The sequence below is a fragment of the Nuphar pumila genome, chromosome 12 (assembly GCF_984573655.1).
Source record: "Nuphar pumila chromosome 12, dmNupPumi1.hap1.1, whole genome shotgun sequence".
Taxonomy (NCBI): Eukaryota; Viridiplantae; Streptophyta; class Magnoliopsida; order Nymphaeales; family Nymphaeaceae; genus Nuphar; species Nuphar pumila.
In genome coordinates, this window is record NC_143260.1 from 11,279,739 (window position 1) to 11,299,893 (window position 20,155).

The 20,155-nt window shown below is 37.7% G+C and overlaps 1 protein-coding gene across 3 annotated transcripts; it reads right to left on the reverse strand.

Annotated features, from left to right (window-relative positions):
- Positions 1-847: 847 nt before the first annotated feature.
- On the reverse strand, positions 848-17,452 carry PAP16 (purple acid phosphatase 16). Of its 3 annotated transcripts, none has more exons than XM_089982345.1 (5): positions 17,124-17,452; positions 4,512-4,703; positions 4,150-4,423; positions 3,377-3,545; positions 848-1,318 (listed from the first exon to the last, which is right to left on the reverse strand). In XM_089982345.1, exons 1-5 carry the CDS (start codon positions 17,413-17,415, stop codon positions 1,106-1,108), a joined length of 1,140 nt encoding a protein of 379 aa, XP_089838471.1. In that variant the 5' UTR covers positions 17,416-17,452; the 3' UTR covers positions 848-1,105. The 3 variants fall into 3 exon arrangements, with proteins under 3 accessions (XP_089838471.1, XP_089838470.1, XP_089838472.1); XM_089982344.1 differs by having other exon boundaries at positions 4,512-4,736; XM_089982346.1 differs by lacking the exon at positions 4,512-4,703.
- Between the last annotated feature and the right edge of the window lie 2,703 nt (positions 17,453-20,155).

The window sequence follows — 20,155 nt, forward strand, 5'->3', positions numbered from 1 at the left end:
ACATGGTTGTACAGTTTAGTTTATAGCATGCACTTCGTTCACCAATTTCTTGCAATTTTTTTGGTGTACTTGGGTGTTCTGCAAGATGCAACCCTCGTAGCAGTTAATAACCCATCAACCGGAATCTACAGTCACGTAAGGCTGGGTGGTTGTGTCCCCAACCCCGAGTTTTACCTTGCAGGGAGGCAGGCCCGCTAGTGACCCGGTTCTTGTTGAGTGTTCCTTAGTCGTACAAAAAAACTGCATCTAGGCAGTCCATGGTGGAAAAGAGAGACAAAGATGCATGGACCATGGCCATCAAATTACACACTCGCACGACAAGGACTAATGGGAGATACATAAAAATATCATTGTCGCTAAACATGTTTATAAGTCATGGTTGAATGAGATAACTGGATGGTTAGGTTGCACTATCATAATCAAAGTGTTTCCGGTTTGAAACCCAAGGATGTTATCTCCCAGCTTGCCTACCAAAAGGAAAAACATCCCCATGCCAAAAAGGCAACTTGTTTAAACTTTCAACAACCTGGAACAAAATGATCAATTTTGGGCTGGCGGTTGATGTCATTGATGCAACATCAGAAATTGATGTCTAGCAGAGCAAACAGCTATTTGAACTGTTCAAAGCTGTACTTGAAAAATGGCCGCATTGTTGTCCAAGCCCCACTGGCATGTGATTCACTCATATGATGAGAAGGCAAACAATAAGAGACTGAAATAGTTTATAGATTAATCCAACTTTGTTTTTCCACTATTTTTTCTCTTTTTTGATAGATAAAAATTGAGAATAGATGTCAAAAAATATGAAATAAAGTTACAAGAAAACCTTGCCATTCACAGTGAGTCCTTAGTGTCATGAATCTGTTGATCATATAATTAAGTACTACACTGAGTCCAGGGCACACATAAAAGACGTAACTGTTAAAGATGCAAACTAAATATACACGATAAATATTACCGAGTTTAGGGCATACATAAATAACTCCTTTAAGGCACAAATTAATATTTACAAAGGATACATGACAATTTATAAAAGCTCCTAAGTACCTCGGTTGCACATAATTCTTTATTCTGTAGTGTCCATAAGATCAGATCTTTTATGTAATCAAGAAACTAATGTAACTTTGCTATGTACCACACCATTCTCCATTCTTATCCAAGATTTCAGTGAAAATGGATGCTCATTCAATTCAAGGATCCTAGCTCCCCTTGGCCAATTACCATATCCACCATAACCAGTATGACGAGCAAAACACAGCCACAAACTCTTGTAAGGGCAGCACCAATCTAACCCGTGGTTGTGACCAACAAACACTGCCTGCTTATAGAGCAAGATACATCAATTTTCAGTTTTTCCTTTCTATTGTTCCTGACATGAATGATAACTTCTGAAAAGAAAAAAAACTTTTGAAGTAGGATCAGCAGGTTACTGGGAGAAAAGCCCATGTCTGTATATGTGGATGTTCAGTTTATTGGTCCAACTTATTTTTATTTGATTTCTTCAAAATCTAGACTAGCTCTCCATTTCATGCTAAAGGTAATCATATATGAATCATTTTCTTCTTTATGAAGTGATCATAAAAGAATTTCTTGCAGAGAAACCATGAAGTTCTGGCAAGTGGCAACTACTTGACCAGCATATATTAGTGCATTCAGTGTGAACAGAAAACAATGAAAACCTGTGACTAGGGTTCAACAAACATGCAAGAGAAAAAGGCAGGCCACATAAAGTACTTTTAAAAATTATATTATCATTGCAAATTTCAACAACTGTTGCATCCAAGCAGTGACAAATATCTCTTTCATGGAGAACTTAGTGAAGCCTAGCAATGAATTCCTTGAAAATTTACAAATCTATTTCTTCTTATCAAAACAAACATTCCCACAATTTTGGAAGGGTTTGATTACATTACTTTAGGTATTTTTCTTGAGAACTTATTGACAGTAACTTCTATTCCCCGTTTAGGTATTTTTCTTGAGAACTTATTGACAGTAACTTCTATCCTTTCGGGGGTTGATTAAGATAGCATGTCTGGTAAGAATCGCACAATCAGCTGCAGAGACATGCACAGCATTTTGAAAAGGTTTTTAGCAGCACTGCAAAAGCGCCACTAATACCCTTTTTCACTCGTTTTTGCGCGTTTTTGCGTAAAAAAAGGTTGAGCATCCATCGTGCACGCGATGGATGCTCAACAACATCAAGTAGGTGTTCAAGAACCTATTGATTAAGCACCCACACATGACTCATATATATATATATAGTAGATCGTAGGTGCTTGATGGGTTTTTAAGGTTTTTTTAGTTTTATTTTTAAATTCTGACATGTGATCTATGTACTTGATTTTATAGGGATTAGCTCTTAAAGTGTTCAATTCTGACACATGCATGGATTTTAATAAGGTTCGAAAAATCAAAGGTCCAAAATCTGTGTAAATTTTTGAGGCTCCAAATATCATTATTTTCATCGAAAACACATGATCCAGGAGTGGATTCCTCGTAAATCAACCATGTCCAACACATTTATGGGGTGGGAACTGCGAAAAAAACAGCGGAAGACCTTAAAAACCCATCAAGCACGTATCTCAAGCACCTAATGTTAAAGCACCTACCCTCTCTCTCTCTCTCTCTCTCTCTCTCTCTCTCTCTATATATATATATATATATATATATGATGTCCAACTCTAATGTATTGGATCATTCCCTTATCTGCGCATTAACTTTCCCTTGACTGCACATTAACTCCATTTTCTTCTTTTTCACAGATTAAGATTCCATCTTTGATACCACATGAAGAATATATAATATCCAGCAAACAAAGTACCTGATCTCTGTAAAGTTGACAATAAGCTGAAATTCTTTCTTGCAAAGGAAAGACCCTAATTCTTTTTATTAAACAGCTTACATCCTTCTAAAAGACAAGACATCCACAAATATCAAAAATTTTCATAAACAATGCTATAATGAGGGTGATTCTATGATAAAAAATTGTTCATATTGATCATATCAAGCCATAAGAGTTGATACTATGAGGCACTCATTGTTAATTCAACCATCTCAACAAAGGGACATAGAAAGCCTGAACTAGCTGGCCAAATTTTTTAATTATTAGGTATTCATCACAAAATTGAGGTTTTTTTTCCATGAGGGCATCAATGCTCAATCCCCTGCCTAGTGGACCATGCAAGAAATATCATATATGACTTGCAACAGACCCAAACAGAGCCATTTGTGAGATACAAAATTTCAAACCAGAGGGTTAGAGAAAAAAAATACCACCATAAATAAAATCTGGAATATTAAGAAAGACAAAATCTTGAGCACCCAGGCTTTTATCTTGCCAAGATAGCTAGAAGTGGTTTGGCCTATGGCATATTACCTTGGCCGATTTTCTAGCAGATAACATGTCCATCATGCCCCACTCTGCTTCTTGAGCAGCAACCTTCTCTTTGTTAATGGATCCAACACAGGGTTTATGTATTCCAAGCCAAGGAGCAACAGACTTAAAAGCTTTGCTTGGTATATGCCAAAAGATAATTTCTGGTACCCTGCAAAAGACAAAAGATTCAAAAGTCATTCAAATACGAGCCAAAGGTGCAACATTTAGGTAGCTTAGTGTTACTTCATGTTGATAACTTCCCCCTGCAAACTCTCTTTCTTTTTTAACGTTTCTTTCCTTTTCTTTTTCTGTTGTTTAATTTTAAGAATTACACTAAGCAATCACATGCGGATACAAATCTGTAGCTGAATCAGTGGAGCCACTCCAATGAGGAACTTGCAAGATAAACTTATTTTGCCTGGCTAGCCAGCCAAGACAATAAAAAGACCCTTTGCTGCTTTTAAAGAGGCATCCTGGTCTACTCAACCAAGCTGATCCTTTGTAATGATCATATAACTTAAGTTCTTTGGGCACCTCCAGTTTCCATCCGACTCACACTATCTTGAGCTTGCTATAAAAAAGAAGCATAAACTACCTTGAAAATTTCTCAATGCACTCCTACTGAGTAAATTGAAAATTATCGAAGCATTACAAATCAAGATTATTGACATTGGGTAATGAAATACCTCCTCATTTACATTTTTGCTTTTTACTTATTTTGGCATTTTTTCTATTGAATAAGGTCAAAGTTAGGACCAATATCAGGTTAGTACCTTCCATCAGGGTTGCGCCGTTCAGACTCCTGTTGGAACCATCTCGATTGTGCAGCAGAAATTACCTCCGGGTAAGACCCGCCACCAGAATCCAGGAAATATAGATAAGCAATTGGCACCTCTTCATCTTTTGATGATGAGATTTGCAATACATAATTTGACACACTTGGCCACAGATATGATGGCCCTTCTGAAGTAAAAGATAAACCATTCTGTACCTCTTTCTCCAAAAGCTCCTTTCGTGTTGTCCCTCTAAAATAGCAAGTATTTCCATCTGCGGTGAAAACTCACAGTGACAACCAAACTTTTGGGGAAGGAAAAGAACAAGGGTTGATTGTAGTGGTGAAAGGAACCCAACATACAAGACAAGGTATAATTTGAAGCCAAGCATTGAATTTCAGGGATTCCAGACGATGAGAACCATTCTGGCGGCCACACAAATGGCATATCATCATGGTTACCAAACACTGAAGTCCAGGGGATCCCCCTCTCTTTGGTTGGTGCCATAGCTTGATCCCAATATTGGCTTGCATTTTGGATCACAATGTTATTTGCTGTAATGACATCTCCCAAGTAAATCACAAAATCTGCGAAATGGTAATGTAATAGATGAACTGAAATCATCATGAAATTAAGTTCAGATAACACTGAATTAGCCTAAACTTCTAAGCTCAGAATTCACAAAGTTCATTGCAGTAGTCAAACCCCTAAAAGGTGTAAAGATTCAAGCCACACAAATTTGAGAAAATCACACACACAGTAGAACATCTTTTACGTGGTTCGGTCTATTGTGACCTACGTCCATGGGGAACTCTCACTCTCTCTACTTGAGGTAGAGAGTGAGGGGGATGCCTTCATTTAAATAATCACATACAAGAGAGAGTTTCCTTATTTGATTAGGTCTTTCATTAGTACAATCAAGTCTAGGAAGGACTCTACAATACATAAGCATCTTGGAGTCTGTACAAGACTGGTTTCCTTGGTGGAGAGGAGTCTGACTGGGTGTCCCACCTGGAAGTGACTTCTTCTGATCAAGAGTCTCAGTATCAGACCTGACAATCATATAGGACTTTGTACCCATGTTGGATCTTATATTTGGATCTAGATCAGCTGAACACATAGCAAAATCCATTTCCTTAACACGCTCCCTCAAGCTGATCTCTTTGAGATTGAGCTTGTATCTAAATTGATTGAACTTTGATCCTACCAGAAGTTTGGTGAGGATATCAACCACTTGATCTTGAGAAAAAATAAACTTCACAATAATATCACCTCTGAAAACCTTTTCCTGAACAAAGTGATAGTTGATTTCAATATGTTTAGTTCGGGCATGAAATACATGATTTGTTGCTACATACGTGGCACCCAGATTGTCACTGCACAAATTAGGAGCTTCTTCAGACGTCACGCTCAGCTCTGCCAGCAACTGCTCGAGCCAAAATAAGCTCAAAAACCACTCTAGTTGCTACTTTATATTAAGCTTCTATACTGGACCTAGCAACTGTACGTTGTTTGGTAAAGCTCCAAGACAACAAGTTTGGTCCCAAAAATGTTAAATAACCATTGGTAGATTTACGAACATCTGAGCACTCTGCTCAATCAGCATAAGAAATTTTGACTTCTGAATTTGCATATCCAGATTTAAGGTCCTTTCAAGATAACTCAAAATTCGTTTGACATGAACTCAATGATCTTCTATAGGTTCATGCATAAACTGACAAGCCTTATTAATTGAGTAGGTTATATCTGGCCTGGTAAAGGTGACGTACTGCAAGGCCCCAATGATGCTTCTGTACTGAGTCGCGTCTTCTAAGAGTATATCAGCATGCTTAAAAATAACCACATTAGGTGCAGCAAGAGTAACCATAAGTTTGCAATCTAGTGTGCCTGTTTTAACCAAAATATTCAAAATATATTTTCTCTAGCACAACATTATCCTCGAGGATTCAGATTCATGAACTACCTCAATCTCAAGAAAGTAATGAAGAGGGCCCAAGTCCTTGATAGAGAATTCACTGCCAAAGTTATCAATAACCTGTTTAACATTATCATAAGAGTTCCCTGTAATAATAATATCATCATCATATTGTGAAATTGTCTACGAAGAGACAATACGCATATACGTACAAATACTTTGAAAAAGAAGTGCACAAAAGCACTCCCACAACACTTAAACAAAATACGCAAAAAAGCGTATAAATAATAAACATGCAATAATGCATGTACTTTATAAAAAGCAAATGCTTGAGACTCTCAAGCTTAGAAAAATACAAAGGGGGAACACCCCTATTTATACAAGAAGGAAGGAGGCAAGAGGGGGCTCCCCAAAGGAGTCGTTGGGGAGCTCCCAACGGTCACAATTGTGACCGTTGGGGGCTCCCCAACGACTCTATTGGGGAGACCCCCAATGCACTTTTTGAGAGTGCAAAAAAGAAAAAAAGAAAAATTAAAAGAATTACAAAAAATAATGGAAAAATTACAGCATATTCCAAATGGAATATGCGCAAAATGTAAAATGACAAAAATACCCTTTCGGGTAAAAAAAGGAGAGAAATGTATAAATATATATACTTATATATAGAGATACGTATACATATAATATATGTATACGTATCTCTATGTATATAAGTATATATATTTATACTTACAATATTGATTTTGAGTGTACATTTTAACACCCCCCCTCAAACTTACGGTGTGATAACCGCAAGTTTGTCCAGAAGGAAATGAAATCTAGGCGAACAAAGAGCTTTTGTGAAGAAGTCCGCAAGTTGATACTCAGACGTCACGTATGGTAGATCAATGACCTTCTTCAAGTATTCTTCTCTGACATAATGGCAGTCCATCTCTATATGCTTTGTTCGCTCGTGAAAGGTGTGATTTTTGGCAATATAGATTGCACTTTTATTGTCACAGCACAGCTTTGTTGGTTCTCGGATAGGTACTCCCATATCTTCCAAAAGTTGTCGAATCCATACAATTTCCATGGTAGTGGATGCCATGGCTCTGTATTCGGCTTCAGTGGATGACAAAGAGACTTTCTGTTGCTTTTTACACCGCTATGAAATCAAAGATTCACCTAGGAAAACACAAAAACCAATGGTAGAGTGACGGTTACTAGGGTCACCTCCCCAATCTGAGTCAGTATAAGCAAGTAATTTTAAATCAGAAGAAGAAGATAGAAATACTCCCTTATTTATTGTGCCCTTCAAGTATCTGACGATGCGAAGAACAGCACTCATATGAACGGTTGTGGGAGCGTGCTGAAACTGACTGGCGATGTGTATAGCATGTGATAAGTCAGGTCTAGTAATACTAAGATACATTAACGAACCTACCAGCTGCCTGTAAGGGGTAGGATCGGTTAAAGGAACACCATCGTCAATTTTCATTTTTGCTCCCACAACTTCAGGAGTTTCGCATACTTTGTCATCAGAAATCCCGGATCTGTCAATAATCTCACAAGCAAGTTTGGACTGAGATAAAAAATAACCACGTTGCGAATAAGCAACCTCAATTCCAAGAAAATATGTCAGAAAACCCAAGTCTGACATCTCAAATTTTGAAGTCAAGACGGACTTAATACCCTTGACTCCTTGAACATCATCACCTGTAATTAACATATCATCAACATAGAGCAATAATATTACAATCCCTGCTTTAGATTTCTTAGTAAATAGAGCAGTGTCAGTATAGCATGAGAAGAAACCATTTTCCAACATTACACTGGTAAATCTATCATACCAGGCTTTGGGGGCCTGTTTCAATCCATAAAGAGCCTTTCGAAGACGAAGAACTTTATTTTCAGGAATCTTCATGCCTAGTGGGGCATCCATATATACTTCTTCGTTAAGATCACCATTTAAAAAAGCATTTTTCACATCCATTTGAAAAATGTTCCAATTTTTAATAGATGCAATAGTAATGAGACATCTAACTGTAACCATTCGGGCTACAGGAGCAAAAGTTTCTTCATAATCAATTCCATACTCTTGCCCATACCCTTTAGCAACTAAGCGAGCTTTATACCTTTCGAGGGATCCGTCGCTTTTAGTTTTAACTTTAAAAACCCATCGACAACCTATAGTTTTCTTTCCCATGGGTAGAGTTTGGAAATCCCAAGTTTCAGCCCTTTTTAGAGCACTAAGTTCATTCTGCATGGCTTCTTGTCATTCTATACATTTTTTAGCTTCTTCAAAATTCCTTGGCTCAAAATAAGAATGAATGACACTAAGACAAGCCCCTATACCGGGGTGAAAAAGAATCAAAAGAGACAAACCGAGTTGGCGGTCTCCTATTTCTCTCAGATCTTCGGTGATCGAGAGTAGGAACAAGCTCACTATATTGGTCAATGGCACTTCTAAAGGTGTCTTGGTTTCTACGGGAGTAGGTTATCGGATCACTTGAAATCCTGTTTTCTTGATCATTGAGAGGATTATGTTCTTCAACATTACCATCCTCATCGTGGTTTGATGATACATCATCATCACTAGATACATCATCGTTACTAGTCAATAAATAAAAAAGGAATCAAAATTTTCTTGTTGAGAAACATTTTTTTCAAATCCACTCTCATTTTCTAAAAACGTTACATTTCTAGAAACATATAACTTATCATCCCGAAGATCATAGCAACGAAACCCTTTTTGAGTTTCGGAATACCCAAAAAAGGCGCAGGGGATAGCTTTGGGAGAGAGCTTGTCGTTTTTATCCGTAAGTATAAAACATTTACACCCAAAAACACGTAACCTATTATAATCAGGTTCAAGTTTATATAAGATCTCAAAAGGGGATATTTTTCCTAATATCCTAGAGGGTAAGCGATTTATCAGATAAACAGCAGCGAGGGCTGCTTCAGCCCAAAAGTTTTTAGGAATGTTTTGAGAAATAAGCAGGGTCCTAGTGGTCTCAATGATGTGCCTATGTTTTCTTTCGGCCAAACCATTCTGTTGAGGGGTTTTAGGACAAGACCTTTGGTGAATAATTCCGTGATCCTCAAGATATGTTTTAAATTGGTTGGATAGATATTCTCCTCCAGAGTCACTTCTAAAAATCTTTATATTACTATTGAATTGATTCTTAATCATTGAGTGGAAGGTTTTAAAACATGTAAAAACTTCATGTTTGTATTTTAGGAAATATATCCATGAATACCTGGAGAAATCATCCACAAAGATAACATAGTAAGAGAAGCCTCCTTTTGAGACAACAGGTGTGGGTCCCCAAACATCGGAATGAACAATTTCGAAGGTTTTAGATGAGAACATAGTTCTTTGCTCAAAAGGTAAACTTTGCATTTTTCCGAGAATACAATCATTATAAGAAAAAGAACTTTTCCATAGATCCTTTGCAAAATGTAGATAAGATAACTTGGTGACATTAGGATGACCAAGTCTTTTGTGCCATATGTTTATATCTTTGATCCGAGCAACATTACAAAAAGATTTTGGAACTTGGAGAGATTCCATATAGTATAAGTCTCCTTTTCTAAAGCCTTCCCCAATCAATTTCCCGGACCGGCGATCCTGTATTAAACATTTGTCATATGAAAATTTAATATCGCAGCCATGGTCCGAGAGTTGAGAAACAGAGAGAAGGTTTAAGTTAAGTTTAGGTATAAATCTAATTTTTGGAATGAAAAAATCTTGAGTTTCAAAATTACCTATTCCTTTAATTTCAAGAGCGGTTCCATCCGCAGTGGAAACAAAAGATGGAGAAGCATGTTTTGAAAAATCGGAAAGTGAAAACATGTTTGGGGACATATGAAAAGATGCACCTGAGTCCAAAAGCCAAGAGACTTTACCTGGAATGGAAGAGGTAGACACGGCGGCGCCGGATGTAGCTCCCTTGAGAAGAGGTTGAAGAGCCTCCACAATTTGATTCAACGAGAGTGACCCACTTGATGAGGCCTCTTCCTTTTGTGGTACACCGGTGGTGGCCATAGCTAGAAGTTTCTTCCATTTGGGACATACGGGCTTGATATGCCCCGGTTCCTTACAAAAGTGACAAATAGTCTTGCTATAGTCCCTCTTTCCTCTTTGTCCACCATCTCATCCTTGATTTTGGAATTTAAAATGAGGAGGACGATAGGTCTTTACATTATTTCCGGGTCTTGATACGGCATTAACCTCATTGTTTTCTTCATGATTACAAGGAACCACAAGAACATTTGGTCCTTGTTTACATAAACTCATACGAGTTTCCTCACCACTTAATTTGGTGAGAACATCTTCAAGAGATGGAGGGGTAAATGAGGATAGAAGTGATGACCTTATTTGCTCAAATTCCGGTCTTAACCCATTCAAAAAATTGAAGAACCGATCTTCTTCAAGTTGCTTGTGGCGGAGTTCAATTGCCTCTCCACTCCATTTTGGTTCAAGCATGGAAAGCTCATCCCAAATGGAGGAGAGGTCGGCATAATATTCTCTAATGCACATTTCACCTTGAGTAAGGGAGAGAGCCTTCTTTTGAAGGTAATACTTATGGGAAAGATCTCTTGATGTATACATTTTTTCGAGATAATGCCAAGCTTCCGATGCTTTCTTGAACTTGATAATGTTGGCATTAATCTTTGTTTCGACGGATGCGAAGAACCAAGAAAGAATCTTGAAGTTCTTCATCTCCCATTCGTCGTGCTTCTTGGAGTATTCTTCAAGAGCTTTGATCCTTTCTTCTCCCTCAAGAATCTTGATTTCATTTCCGTCCATCATGGTTATTTTGGGTTCCGGTTCCGGAATTGAACATTGCACATAACCCCATAATCCTTTACCTTTTATGTGAGCCTCCATGTTCCCGGCCCAAATATGGTAGTTGGACCCATTCAACTTGAAGCCAAGCGCGAAGTGAGACTCTTTTTCACCCATTATGGAGAAAAGAAAAGGAGAGGGAGGCGTACCAACACAATGCTTCAACTTCTAGCTTGCACAAGATCCTTCTAAAATATTTGAGAAGCGAGATCCACCACTTCTACTTCTAAGTATCTGAAGGCACGGTTTTTGAGGCACTTGAAAAAAGAAGAATCCCACGATCCTTGATCACCAATCGAGCTCTGATACCATGTGAAATTGTCTACGAAGAGACAATACGCATATACGCACAAATACTTTGAAAAAGAAGTGCACAAAAGCACTCCCACAACACTTGAACAAAATACGCAAAAAAGCGTATAAATAATAAACATGCAATAATGCATGTACTTTATAAAAAGCAAATGCTTGAGACTCTCAAGCTTAGAAAAATACAAAGGGGGAACACCCCTATTTATACAAGAAGGAAGGAGGCAAGAGGGGGCTCCCCAAAGGAGTCGTTGGGGAGCTCCCAACAGTCACAATTGTGACCGTTGGGGGCTCCCCAACGACTCTATTGGGGAGACCCCCAATGCACTTTTTGAGAGTGCAAAAAAGAAAAAAATAAAAATTAAAAGAATTACAAAAAATAATGGAAAAATTACAGCATATTCCAAATGGAATATGCGCAAAATGTAAAATGACAAAAATACCCTTTCGGGTAAAAAAAGGAGAGAAATGTATAAATATATATACTTATATATAGAGATACGTATACATATAATATATGTATACGTATCTCTATGTATATAAGTATATATATTTATACTTACAATATTGATTTTGAGTGTACATTTTAACACATATATGAGAACAAACATATGAAAATCATTCTTATGACAGATAAACAGGGATTAATCGGCCTTGCACTCAACAAACCCCAGATTCTTTAGGTACACATGAAGTCTCTCAAACCATGTTCGAGGAGCCTCTTTTAACCCATAGATGACACAATTCAACTTACATACAAAATTAGGATGCCTCTTATCTTCAAAACCAAGAGGTTGACTCATATAAATTTCTTTTAAAATACCATGCAAAAAATCATTATTAACATCTAGCAGGTGAATGGGCCATCCCAAGCCGACAATATTCAATAAAACCATTCGAACTAATGTGGGTTTAATAACAGGGTTGAATGTTTCAAAGTAGTCGACCCCCCTCTTGTTGACTATATCCCTTGGCTACAAGACGTTATAATGAGCTATAGTTCTATCTAAATTTCTTTTGATCTTGTAGATCCACTTACACCCAACAAGATTTGAGGCTTTGTCAGGTGGGACAAAGGTCCAGGTTTTATTTTGGTGAAAGGCTTTGATTTCTTCTTCTATTGCACGACACCATTTAGGTTTAGAAATTGCCTGACCAAAGGAGGACGGTTATTGATCTTCGTGACTTAGTTCACTAAAGAGAGCAATAAGATATCTAGAATTGAAAAATAACCTAGGTTTCAACGTACCATCCTAAGACCTAGTAACCATATGATGTGTCCTAGAAGGCGCAAGACTTGGGAGAGTAGTAACAGGGGCGATGCTCGGAGGTGGGAGTTCGGTCACAATACAATCACTCGTAGGACTAGGTTGGTAAGATGACTGAAGAGGTACCACGGTTTCAGAAGTAGACACATGGCACGGTTCTGCTGGTAACACAGTTTCAATGTGACTGGGCAATAGTATTGGGTTCATAGGTGGACACTGGACTTTCTTGTGCGGTCTTAGTGGAGGTAAGACTCTGAATAAGTCCAGATTTCTGACTTTGTATCCACTTGGACATTTCATGCATGGTAGTAGGCTCTTTCTTTTCAGCATAATTTTTTTTCTTCATCAAAGGCAACATGCTTGAGATAAACATTTTATTGGTCATATGATCATAACAAATATCTCTTGTAGCTTGCGCCATATCCCTAAAAAATGTAGGGTTTAGATTTTGGATTAAGTTTGGACTTGACATAATGAACCAAATAGAGATAACATGTGCATCCAAAAATTTTTAGATGCTCATACCCAGGCACACGTTTTAAGAGCACTTCATACGGTGATTTTCAGTCAAGATTAGGTGTAGAAACTCACTTAATGAGATATACAACAGTTCTAAAGGTATCTACCCAAAATTTATGGTCCAGAGAGATATGGTACAACAAAGTCAACCCAATTTCAACATGTCTATGTTTTCTTTCTACTACACCATTTTGCTTGGGAGTATAAGGACAAGACAACTATGTAAAGTTCTCATTGACAAATTCTCCTCCGCCATCACTGTGAAATATTTTGATTTGACTGTCAAGTTGTTTTTTCACATTATTTTTGAAATTTATGAAACATGAAAAAGCATCATACTTCTTAATCAGAGGAAATAGTCATGAAAATTTAGACAAGTCATCAACAAGCAAGAGATAAAACCGATATCCTTTCGGAGATGATGTCAATGTAGGTTCCCATAGATTTGCATGAATCAACTCTAAAGAGGCTTGCACAAAAAATTCTGCTTCCCCAAATGACAACTTGTGAATTTTATAAATTTCATAAGTAGAACATAACTCAAGTTTATTCTTTTTATCAGAATAATGTTCACTAATGTAAATTTTATAAAATAGATTTATTGTTCACTAATGTTTCCAAAACTTTGATCCCAGGATGACCCAACCTATAATGTCATACTTCATCAGAGTATCCAAACTTTTTTGGACTAACATAGGCAAAACTAACTTTGGGAGACCAATTTAACTGTCCTTGTGGCCATGGGTAAAGATCACCTTTACTCAATCCTCTTAGGAGAGTAGTCCCGCTTCGTACATCTTTAACACAAAATCCATTAGCATTGAACTGAAATAGAAAATTATTATCTCGAAAAAATTTAACTACTAACAATAGATTTCGCTTAATGGAAGGAACATGGAGAACATCGGTTAACTTAAAACACTTCCATGTCGCAAAGACATGTTACCTGAATTGGAGATAGGCAACTGCGAGCCACTTCCTATCATAACACCATCTGTCCCATGATATTCACTCTTGCTTGTCATACTCTGATCTTCTGAAATAACATAGTGCATGACACCAATATCAGGGTACCACATAGAGTCTAGCATATTATTGAGAGTCATGGTAGCGAAAGCTTTTGGTATGTCGTAGCAAGTGTGAGCTGTATGATTTTTGCGGCCACAAAACTGACAAATAACCTGACTATCCTTTTGACCATGTTGGGACGCCTTGGACCAGAGTTGCTAGTCAGGAAAACGGAAGCGAGAAGCGATTCGGAAAGCGGAAGCGGGAAGTGAGGCACTTCCAAAATTTTAAGAAGCGGGAAGCACAGGATGATTTACAAGCAAACCGTTTCAGAAGTGACCTAGAAAGCATATTGAAAGCAACCTAAAAAGCAAATCGGAAGCGAGGGAAAAGTGAGGGGAAAGCGAAAAAAGTAAGAAAAAAAAAACACAAAAAAATAAAATAAAAAAATAAGGGAAAACGAGCTTCCCCTAAATTGGGAAGCGCGCTTCCCAATTTTTTTGGCGCTTCCCCGCACGTTTTGGAAGCACCACGTTTCGCGCTTCCGAAACATGCTTTGGGGAAAGCGTGCTTCCCCATATGCTATGGCGCTTCTGATAACCCTACCTTAGACTGTCCTCGAGAATTTTGAAGATTTTGGAAGAAAGGATTAAAATATCCCCCTCTTCCTCTACCACCATGGCCACCACAACCTTAGCCACATTCTCTTTGAGAGAAAAAAGGTGGTGGCTAATGTTTCAACAGATTGGGTAGACTTCTGATTAAACATTTGAAGTCACTTTTCTTGATTTAGAAGTAAATAAAAAATCTTAGAAAACTTAGGCAGCTTATTGAGAGCAAATATGGTAACTGTTGTTATAAAACTTTCATAATCTCAGAAGAAACCATTCAGAGTGAATTGAACAAAGTTTCCATCAAAGACATGTTCATTAACTATGCATAGGAAATCCGCAATGAACTTGACATGATTTAAATATTCCAACATGGACTTTTTCTCTTTTTTCACATTCTGGAGGTCACGCTTCAACTAAAGGATACAAATACTTGAGTGAGACGCTTAAGATTGTTATAACGCTCAGATGGGACATGTATGATTTGTCCCAATATACTTTCTATAACCGTGGCCTTTATCCAACTTAATGTGAGTTGATCGGACCGTTTTCACAAAACAATTTCTGGATTTGATTTTAATAGTTCACTTTCTCTGATGTACAAATTTGGTACAGGGAAGGAGTCATCCACATATTTGATGAGGTCCTGGCTATACATCACAGACTCAATTTGAGAACGCTATAGCAAATAATTGTCTCTATCCAACTTGATGGACACAAGAGAGGAAAATACATTCCATTGAATTGCAGGATCAGAGTTCAGGGAAGACGAGCTTGTTGAACTTGACGTCATATCAACCAACAACTAGTAGGGCACACCACAATCACGGTTTTGAAGGAACTAGGCTTGGCTCTGATACCATGTGAAGATTCAAGCCACATGATTTTGAGAAAATCACACAGGAGAACATATTTTACGTGGTTCGGTCTATTGTGACCTACATCCATGGGGAAACTCTCACTTTCTCTACTTGTCGTAGAGAGGGAGCGTGATGCATTCATTTAAATAATTTTATACAAGAGAGAGTTTCCTTATTTGATTAGGTCTCTCGTTAGTACAATCAAGCCTGGGAAGGACTGTACAATACATAAGCTTTTCAAAGTCTGTACAAGACTGGTTTCCTTGGTGGAGATGAGTCTGACTGAGTGTCCCACTTGGAAGTGAGTTCTTCTGATCAGGAGTCTCTGCTAGGAATCATGTGGGACTCTGTAGTCTGTACCCACGTTGGATCCTGTATTTGGATCTGGATCAGCTGAACACAGAGCAGAATCCATCTTCTTAAGAAAAGGCTTGAAGAAAATTAAAATCAGGATAAATTCTTGCTTATTAAAAAAACTGGACATTATGTCCTTTAAATGTAAAGTTAGATTAAACAGTGTTCAAATATACAATCAAAGGTCCCAACTTTGGATATTTCATTACATAATCAAACAGTTCTTTGCTGAAACAAATTCCTGAAAAAGTTCATGAAACCAAATGTGCACGAATTTGGTCTAGATTTCATGTGTTTCCGAATGTAAAAGCATGCTCATCAATTCTATCAGACGTCCTCGATTTGAGTTTATCGTTTCTTTCAAAGCATTACAATATTTTTTCCCATTGGAAATGGAAATAGAAATAGAAACAAGGAATCTGCTTTAGTTACAGAACAGTGAATCAGAATCAGCTGTTGCAAAGACGAAATGTCTTCATGCATTCTTTTGATTGTGATTAGGAATTCTCACCTATAAACAAGTTGAAAAATCTAAGAGTTTATTTAGAGTTTGAGATGAGAAATTCAGTTACTTTAATTTCTATTAATTTCTGGTTTATTTCCCGCTTTTCTAGATATTGGTAGATTTTCTTAGATAATTGATAGCGGCAGCCGTAGTTGGTAATTTCTTTGTAAATCCGATCCCGGATTTGCGTCATGTCTCCACAGATTGTGTATTTCCAACACATAAAAACGCAAAAACTATGTAAGTTATTCCAACGCATTGCATCAAAAACGCATACTTGAAGCCTTAAACAAAGTAAATCACCTAAACCAGAGCAAAATTCAACTATATGTTCTCTAAGATGTCAGGAATTTGTAATGACCGTTCTAGCAAACATAAACTCATAGTTGATCGTGTCAGAAGACACAGAAACCGACAGAAATCTGTAACAGAAAAGCTAAAAAAACGTAAAAGTAGACCAATTTCGGCTAGAAAACATGAAAATAGTGCAGCCCTTGCCTTCATGTAACCAAGTCATGAACTATGTGCAGAGTTAACAAGGATAATTCTAAATCCAGGTACGGCAACTCAAAACCAGAACAATTCAGATCCAGATAACACAAAGACAGTACTGAGAAACACGAAATGTGCCGGACTTCTCACATCGAGCACTATAACGTATATTTATGTCAATAAAACCTTAAAAAGCCAGAAAACTCCATTCTTCGTCTCAAGTAAGCCCAAAACAGAGTAGAGACAAGATGAAGAGACGTGGCAGAAGCGAAGAAGGAAGAAAGAAAACGATCTCTCCTCACCCGGTTTTTCCCGATCGAGAACTGTCGACATGACGGCCTGGGAATTGATATCCTGAATCGGGCCCCAATCCGTCCACGTATTCTCTCCGAAGTGGAGATCGGCGAACAACGCGATCTTGAACGTCGACGAGTTCGCGAACCTGAGCGATTCCGCCGGGAACTTTATCTGAATGACCGCGCCCTCGTCGCCGGGCCGATCGTCGGCCGCACCGGCGATCGAAGTGAAGAAGCAGCAGAAGAGAAAGAGGAAGAGGAAAGGAGGGCGAGAGGAAGAGAACGACGGAACGCTCATCTCTCTCTACAGTTTGGCCAGTGTTAGCGGGAGCGAGTGCCCGCCAAATACAATGGGCTCCACTGTCACGTTTCCAAGTGAGATGAATATGAGAGCCGCATCAGGTAAACCGTCGGAGCTGCCTTGGATGCCGTTCATCCACTTGATGAATTACACACAGAACACTATGAAAGGATAGGCTGGTTCTTGGATGGGTTCAACAAAATTTTTTTTTAGACCACAGCAAAGTTATTACTATCGGTGCGTATCGGCCGATACACATCGTACCGTATTGGCAGAATTTTGACAAGCTATTTTTTAATAAATATAAAAAATATATTTTTTATTATTATTTTAATGGTTTTAACATGTGTCATGTTATGATTGACACATAATAATTTTTTATTATGTTTGGGCTGATACTGAAATGATTCAGTTGAGTATCGGATTCAGGGCGAATACCGATACTGACAACACGGCGTATAGCATACAAAATGAAGGAAGCAGATCAGGTCATGCTGAAAATGAGCGTTTTTGCTCATGCTGACATCGTGGCCATCCGATTTGCTTTTTAAAAAGCTCAAAAGTCAACAAAACCACGTGGCATTCATCCAAAATGCAAACAGACGGCCACGATGTCCGCATGAGCAAAAACGCTCATTTTCAGCATGACCTGATCTGCTTCCAGTCAACGGTTGAAACAAAAATAATGAGATTGGTATTCTAAATGTCATTTAACAAGTGGATGAAAGGCATCAACCAAACCTCACTGGTGGACGTGTGTGTTCATAGCTTTCAGAGGTGGCCCACGTATGGCTAGGGCTTCGTTTAGGGTTTTTCGTATTTTGGTGAAGAATCTTTATCATGAAAAATCAAAACAAAACAAGTGGATGAATCGCCGCTGCTTTGATGGTTTTGACATGATGGATAGGAATATTCTAGTCCCATAATGGAATATTGCTTTAAAAGTTAAAATAAAAAGGTGTAGGAATGACTGCTTCTCTTTCACCCTCCATATAAATTATTTGCTATCCTTTTTTTTTAAAGGCAAGCTGGGGTTAGGCAGACCCCACCAATTATTATGATGGGTTTTGAACTTGCAACGCTCCACCATGAGGAGACTCCTACCAACCACACCTATCTTCCTAAATGAGGAACCCCTAAATTTGAAATTTTAAACTCATGGAGAGATTGATTTGACTACATGTGACTTCATCGAAATATATTCACCACTAATATTTTGATATATCATTAAGTTGATTTTCAACTTCCTGATGATATTTCTTGAACTTTTAAATGCCTCAAACTTATGTGATATTAAGTAAATGTATTTTATATCTAGAAAAATCACCAATCATGTTGGTTTGAACTCTAAATAGTTTGCATATGTCATTGTGAATTATCTCTAATAATTCAGATGCTCTAATCACTTATTTTGGAAAAGACTTTCTTGTTGTTTTTTCAAGGATTCTTATCAAAATCAAGTAATAGTATTAATTTAATTATTTTTTTTAATTAACATGACCTAATCTTTCATGCCAGACATTCACATTTATGGATAATGCACTATTTATGTAAGTAAACAAAATAGATGCTTTATTTGTTTAAGAAATACTCAGCTTGAACAAACCATGACCTTGGTCAAATATACCCTCAAACTTAATTCGACTATGCTTACTAAAGGATTCTTATCAAAATCGAGCATTAGTACTAATTTAACCATTTTTTTTAATTAACATGACCTAATCTTTCATGCTAGACATTCACATTTATGGATAATGCACTATCTATGTAAGCAGAAGAAGTAGATGCTTTATTCATTTAAGAAATACTCAGCTTGAACAAACCATGACCTTGGTCGAATATACCCTCAAACTTAATTCGACTATGCTTACCCACAATGATCTTATTTGGAACAAACTTGACCTCAAAGCCCTTCTTAGCTAGGGTTGAAATTGATACAAGATTTCTCCTCATGGATGTTACATATAATACATCTGTTAGAAGAACATTAGTGCCTAACACATTCAATCTATATGACCCAATTCCTATAACATTGCAATATGTGTTGTTTTTCATGTATACATGATGCTCTCTAGGTCAAAAAAATTTCAGGTCCACTGCTCCTTGCAATGTGATGGGTAGTTGTAGAGTCCACCCATCATCCTGAGATATCTTGATCAACGAATAAACATTATGATATTACGCAGACACTACAAGAAAAATGTGGATTAGCGACGGATATTTGCGACAGATTTTTTCCGTCACAAATGTGCGATGGATTAGCGAGAGAAAAATATCCGTCGCTAACATTTGAAATATTTGCAAAATTAGCGACATAAATATCTCTCTCGTAATTTCATCGCTAATGAGCGACAGATTAGCGACAAAATTTTTCCATCGCCAAACACTACAAGAAAAATGCTAATTAGCGACAGAATTATTCTATAGCTAATTTGTTGCTAATTAGCGATGAAATTAGTGAAGAATTTTTTTTTTCACTAATTAGGGATGGATTAATGATGAAAAAATTTTCTCGCTAATCTCTTCGCTAATTTTCGATTTAAACCGCCCCATCTAAGGCGCAAAATTTTCCCTCTCTCCCCGTTCGAAATTTAAACCGATGACTTCTCGAACGATGACGACTTCGTGGCGGAGGAACGCGAGGAAGAAGAGGAGTCAGAGTCGCCCACCGACGCTAGAGGACTAGGCCAGCCCGACCTCTTCGGTCTGGTAAGTCGTTTTCTTTTCCGAGTGTGGC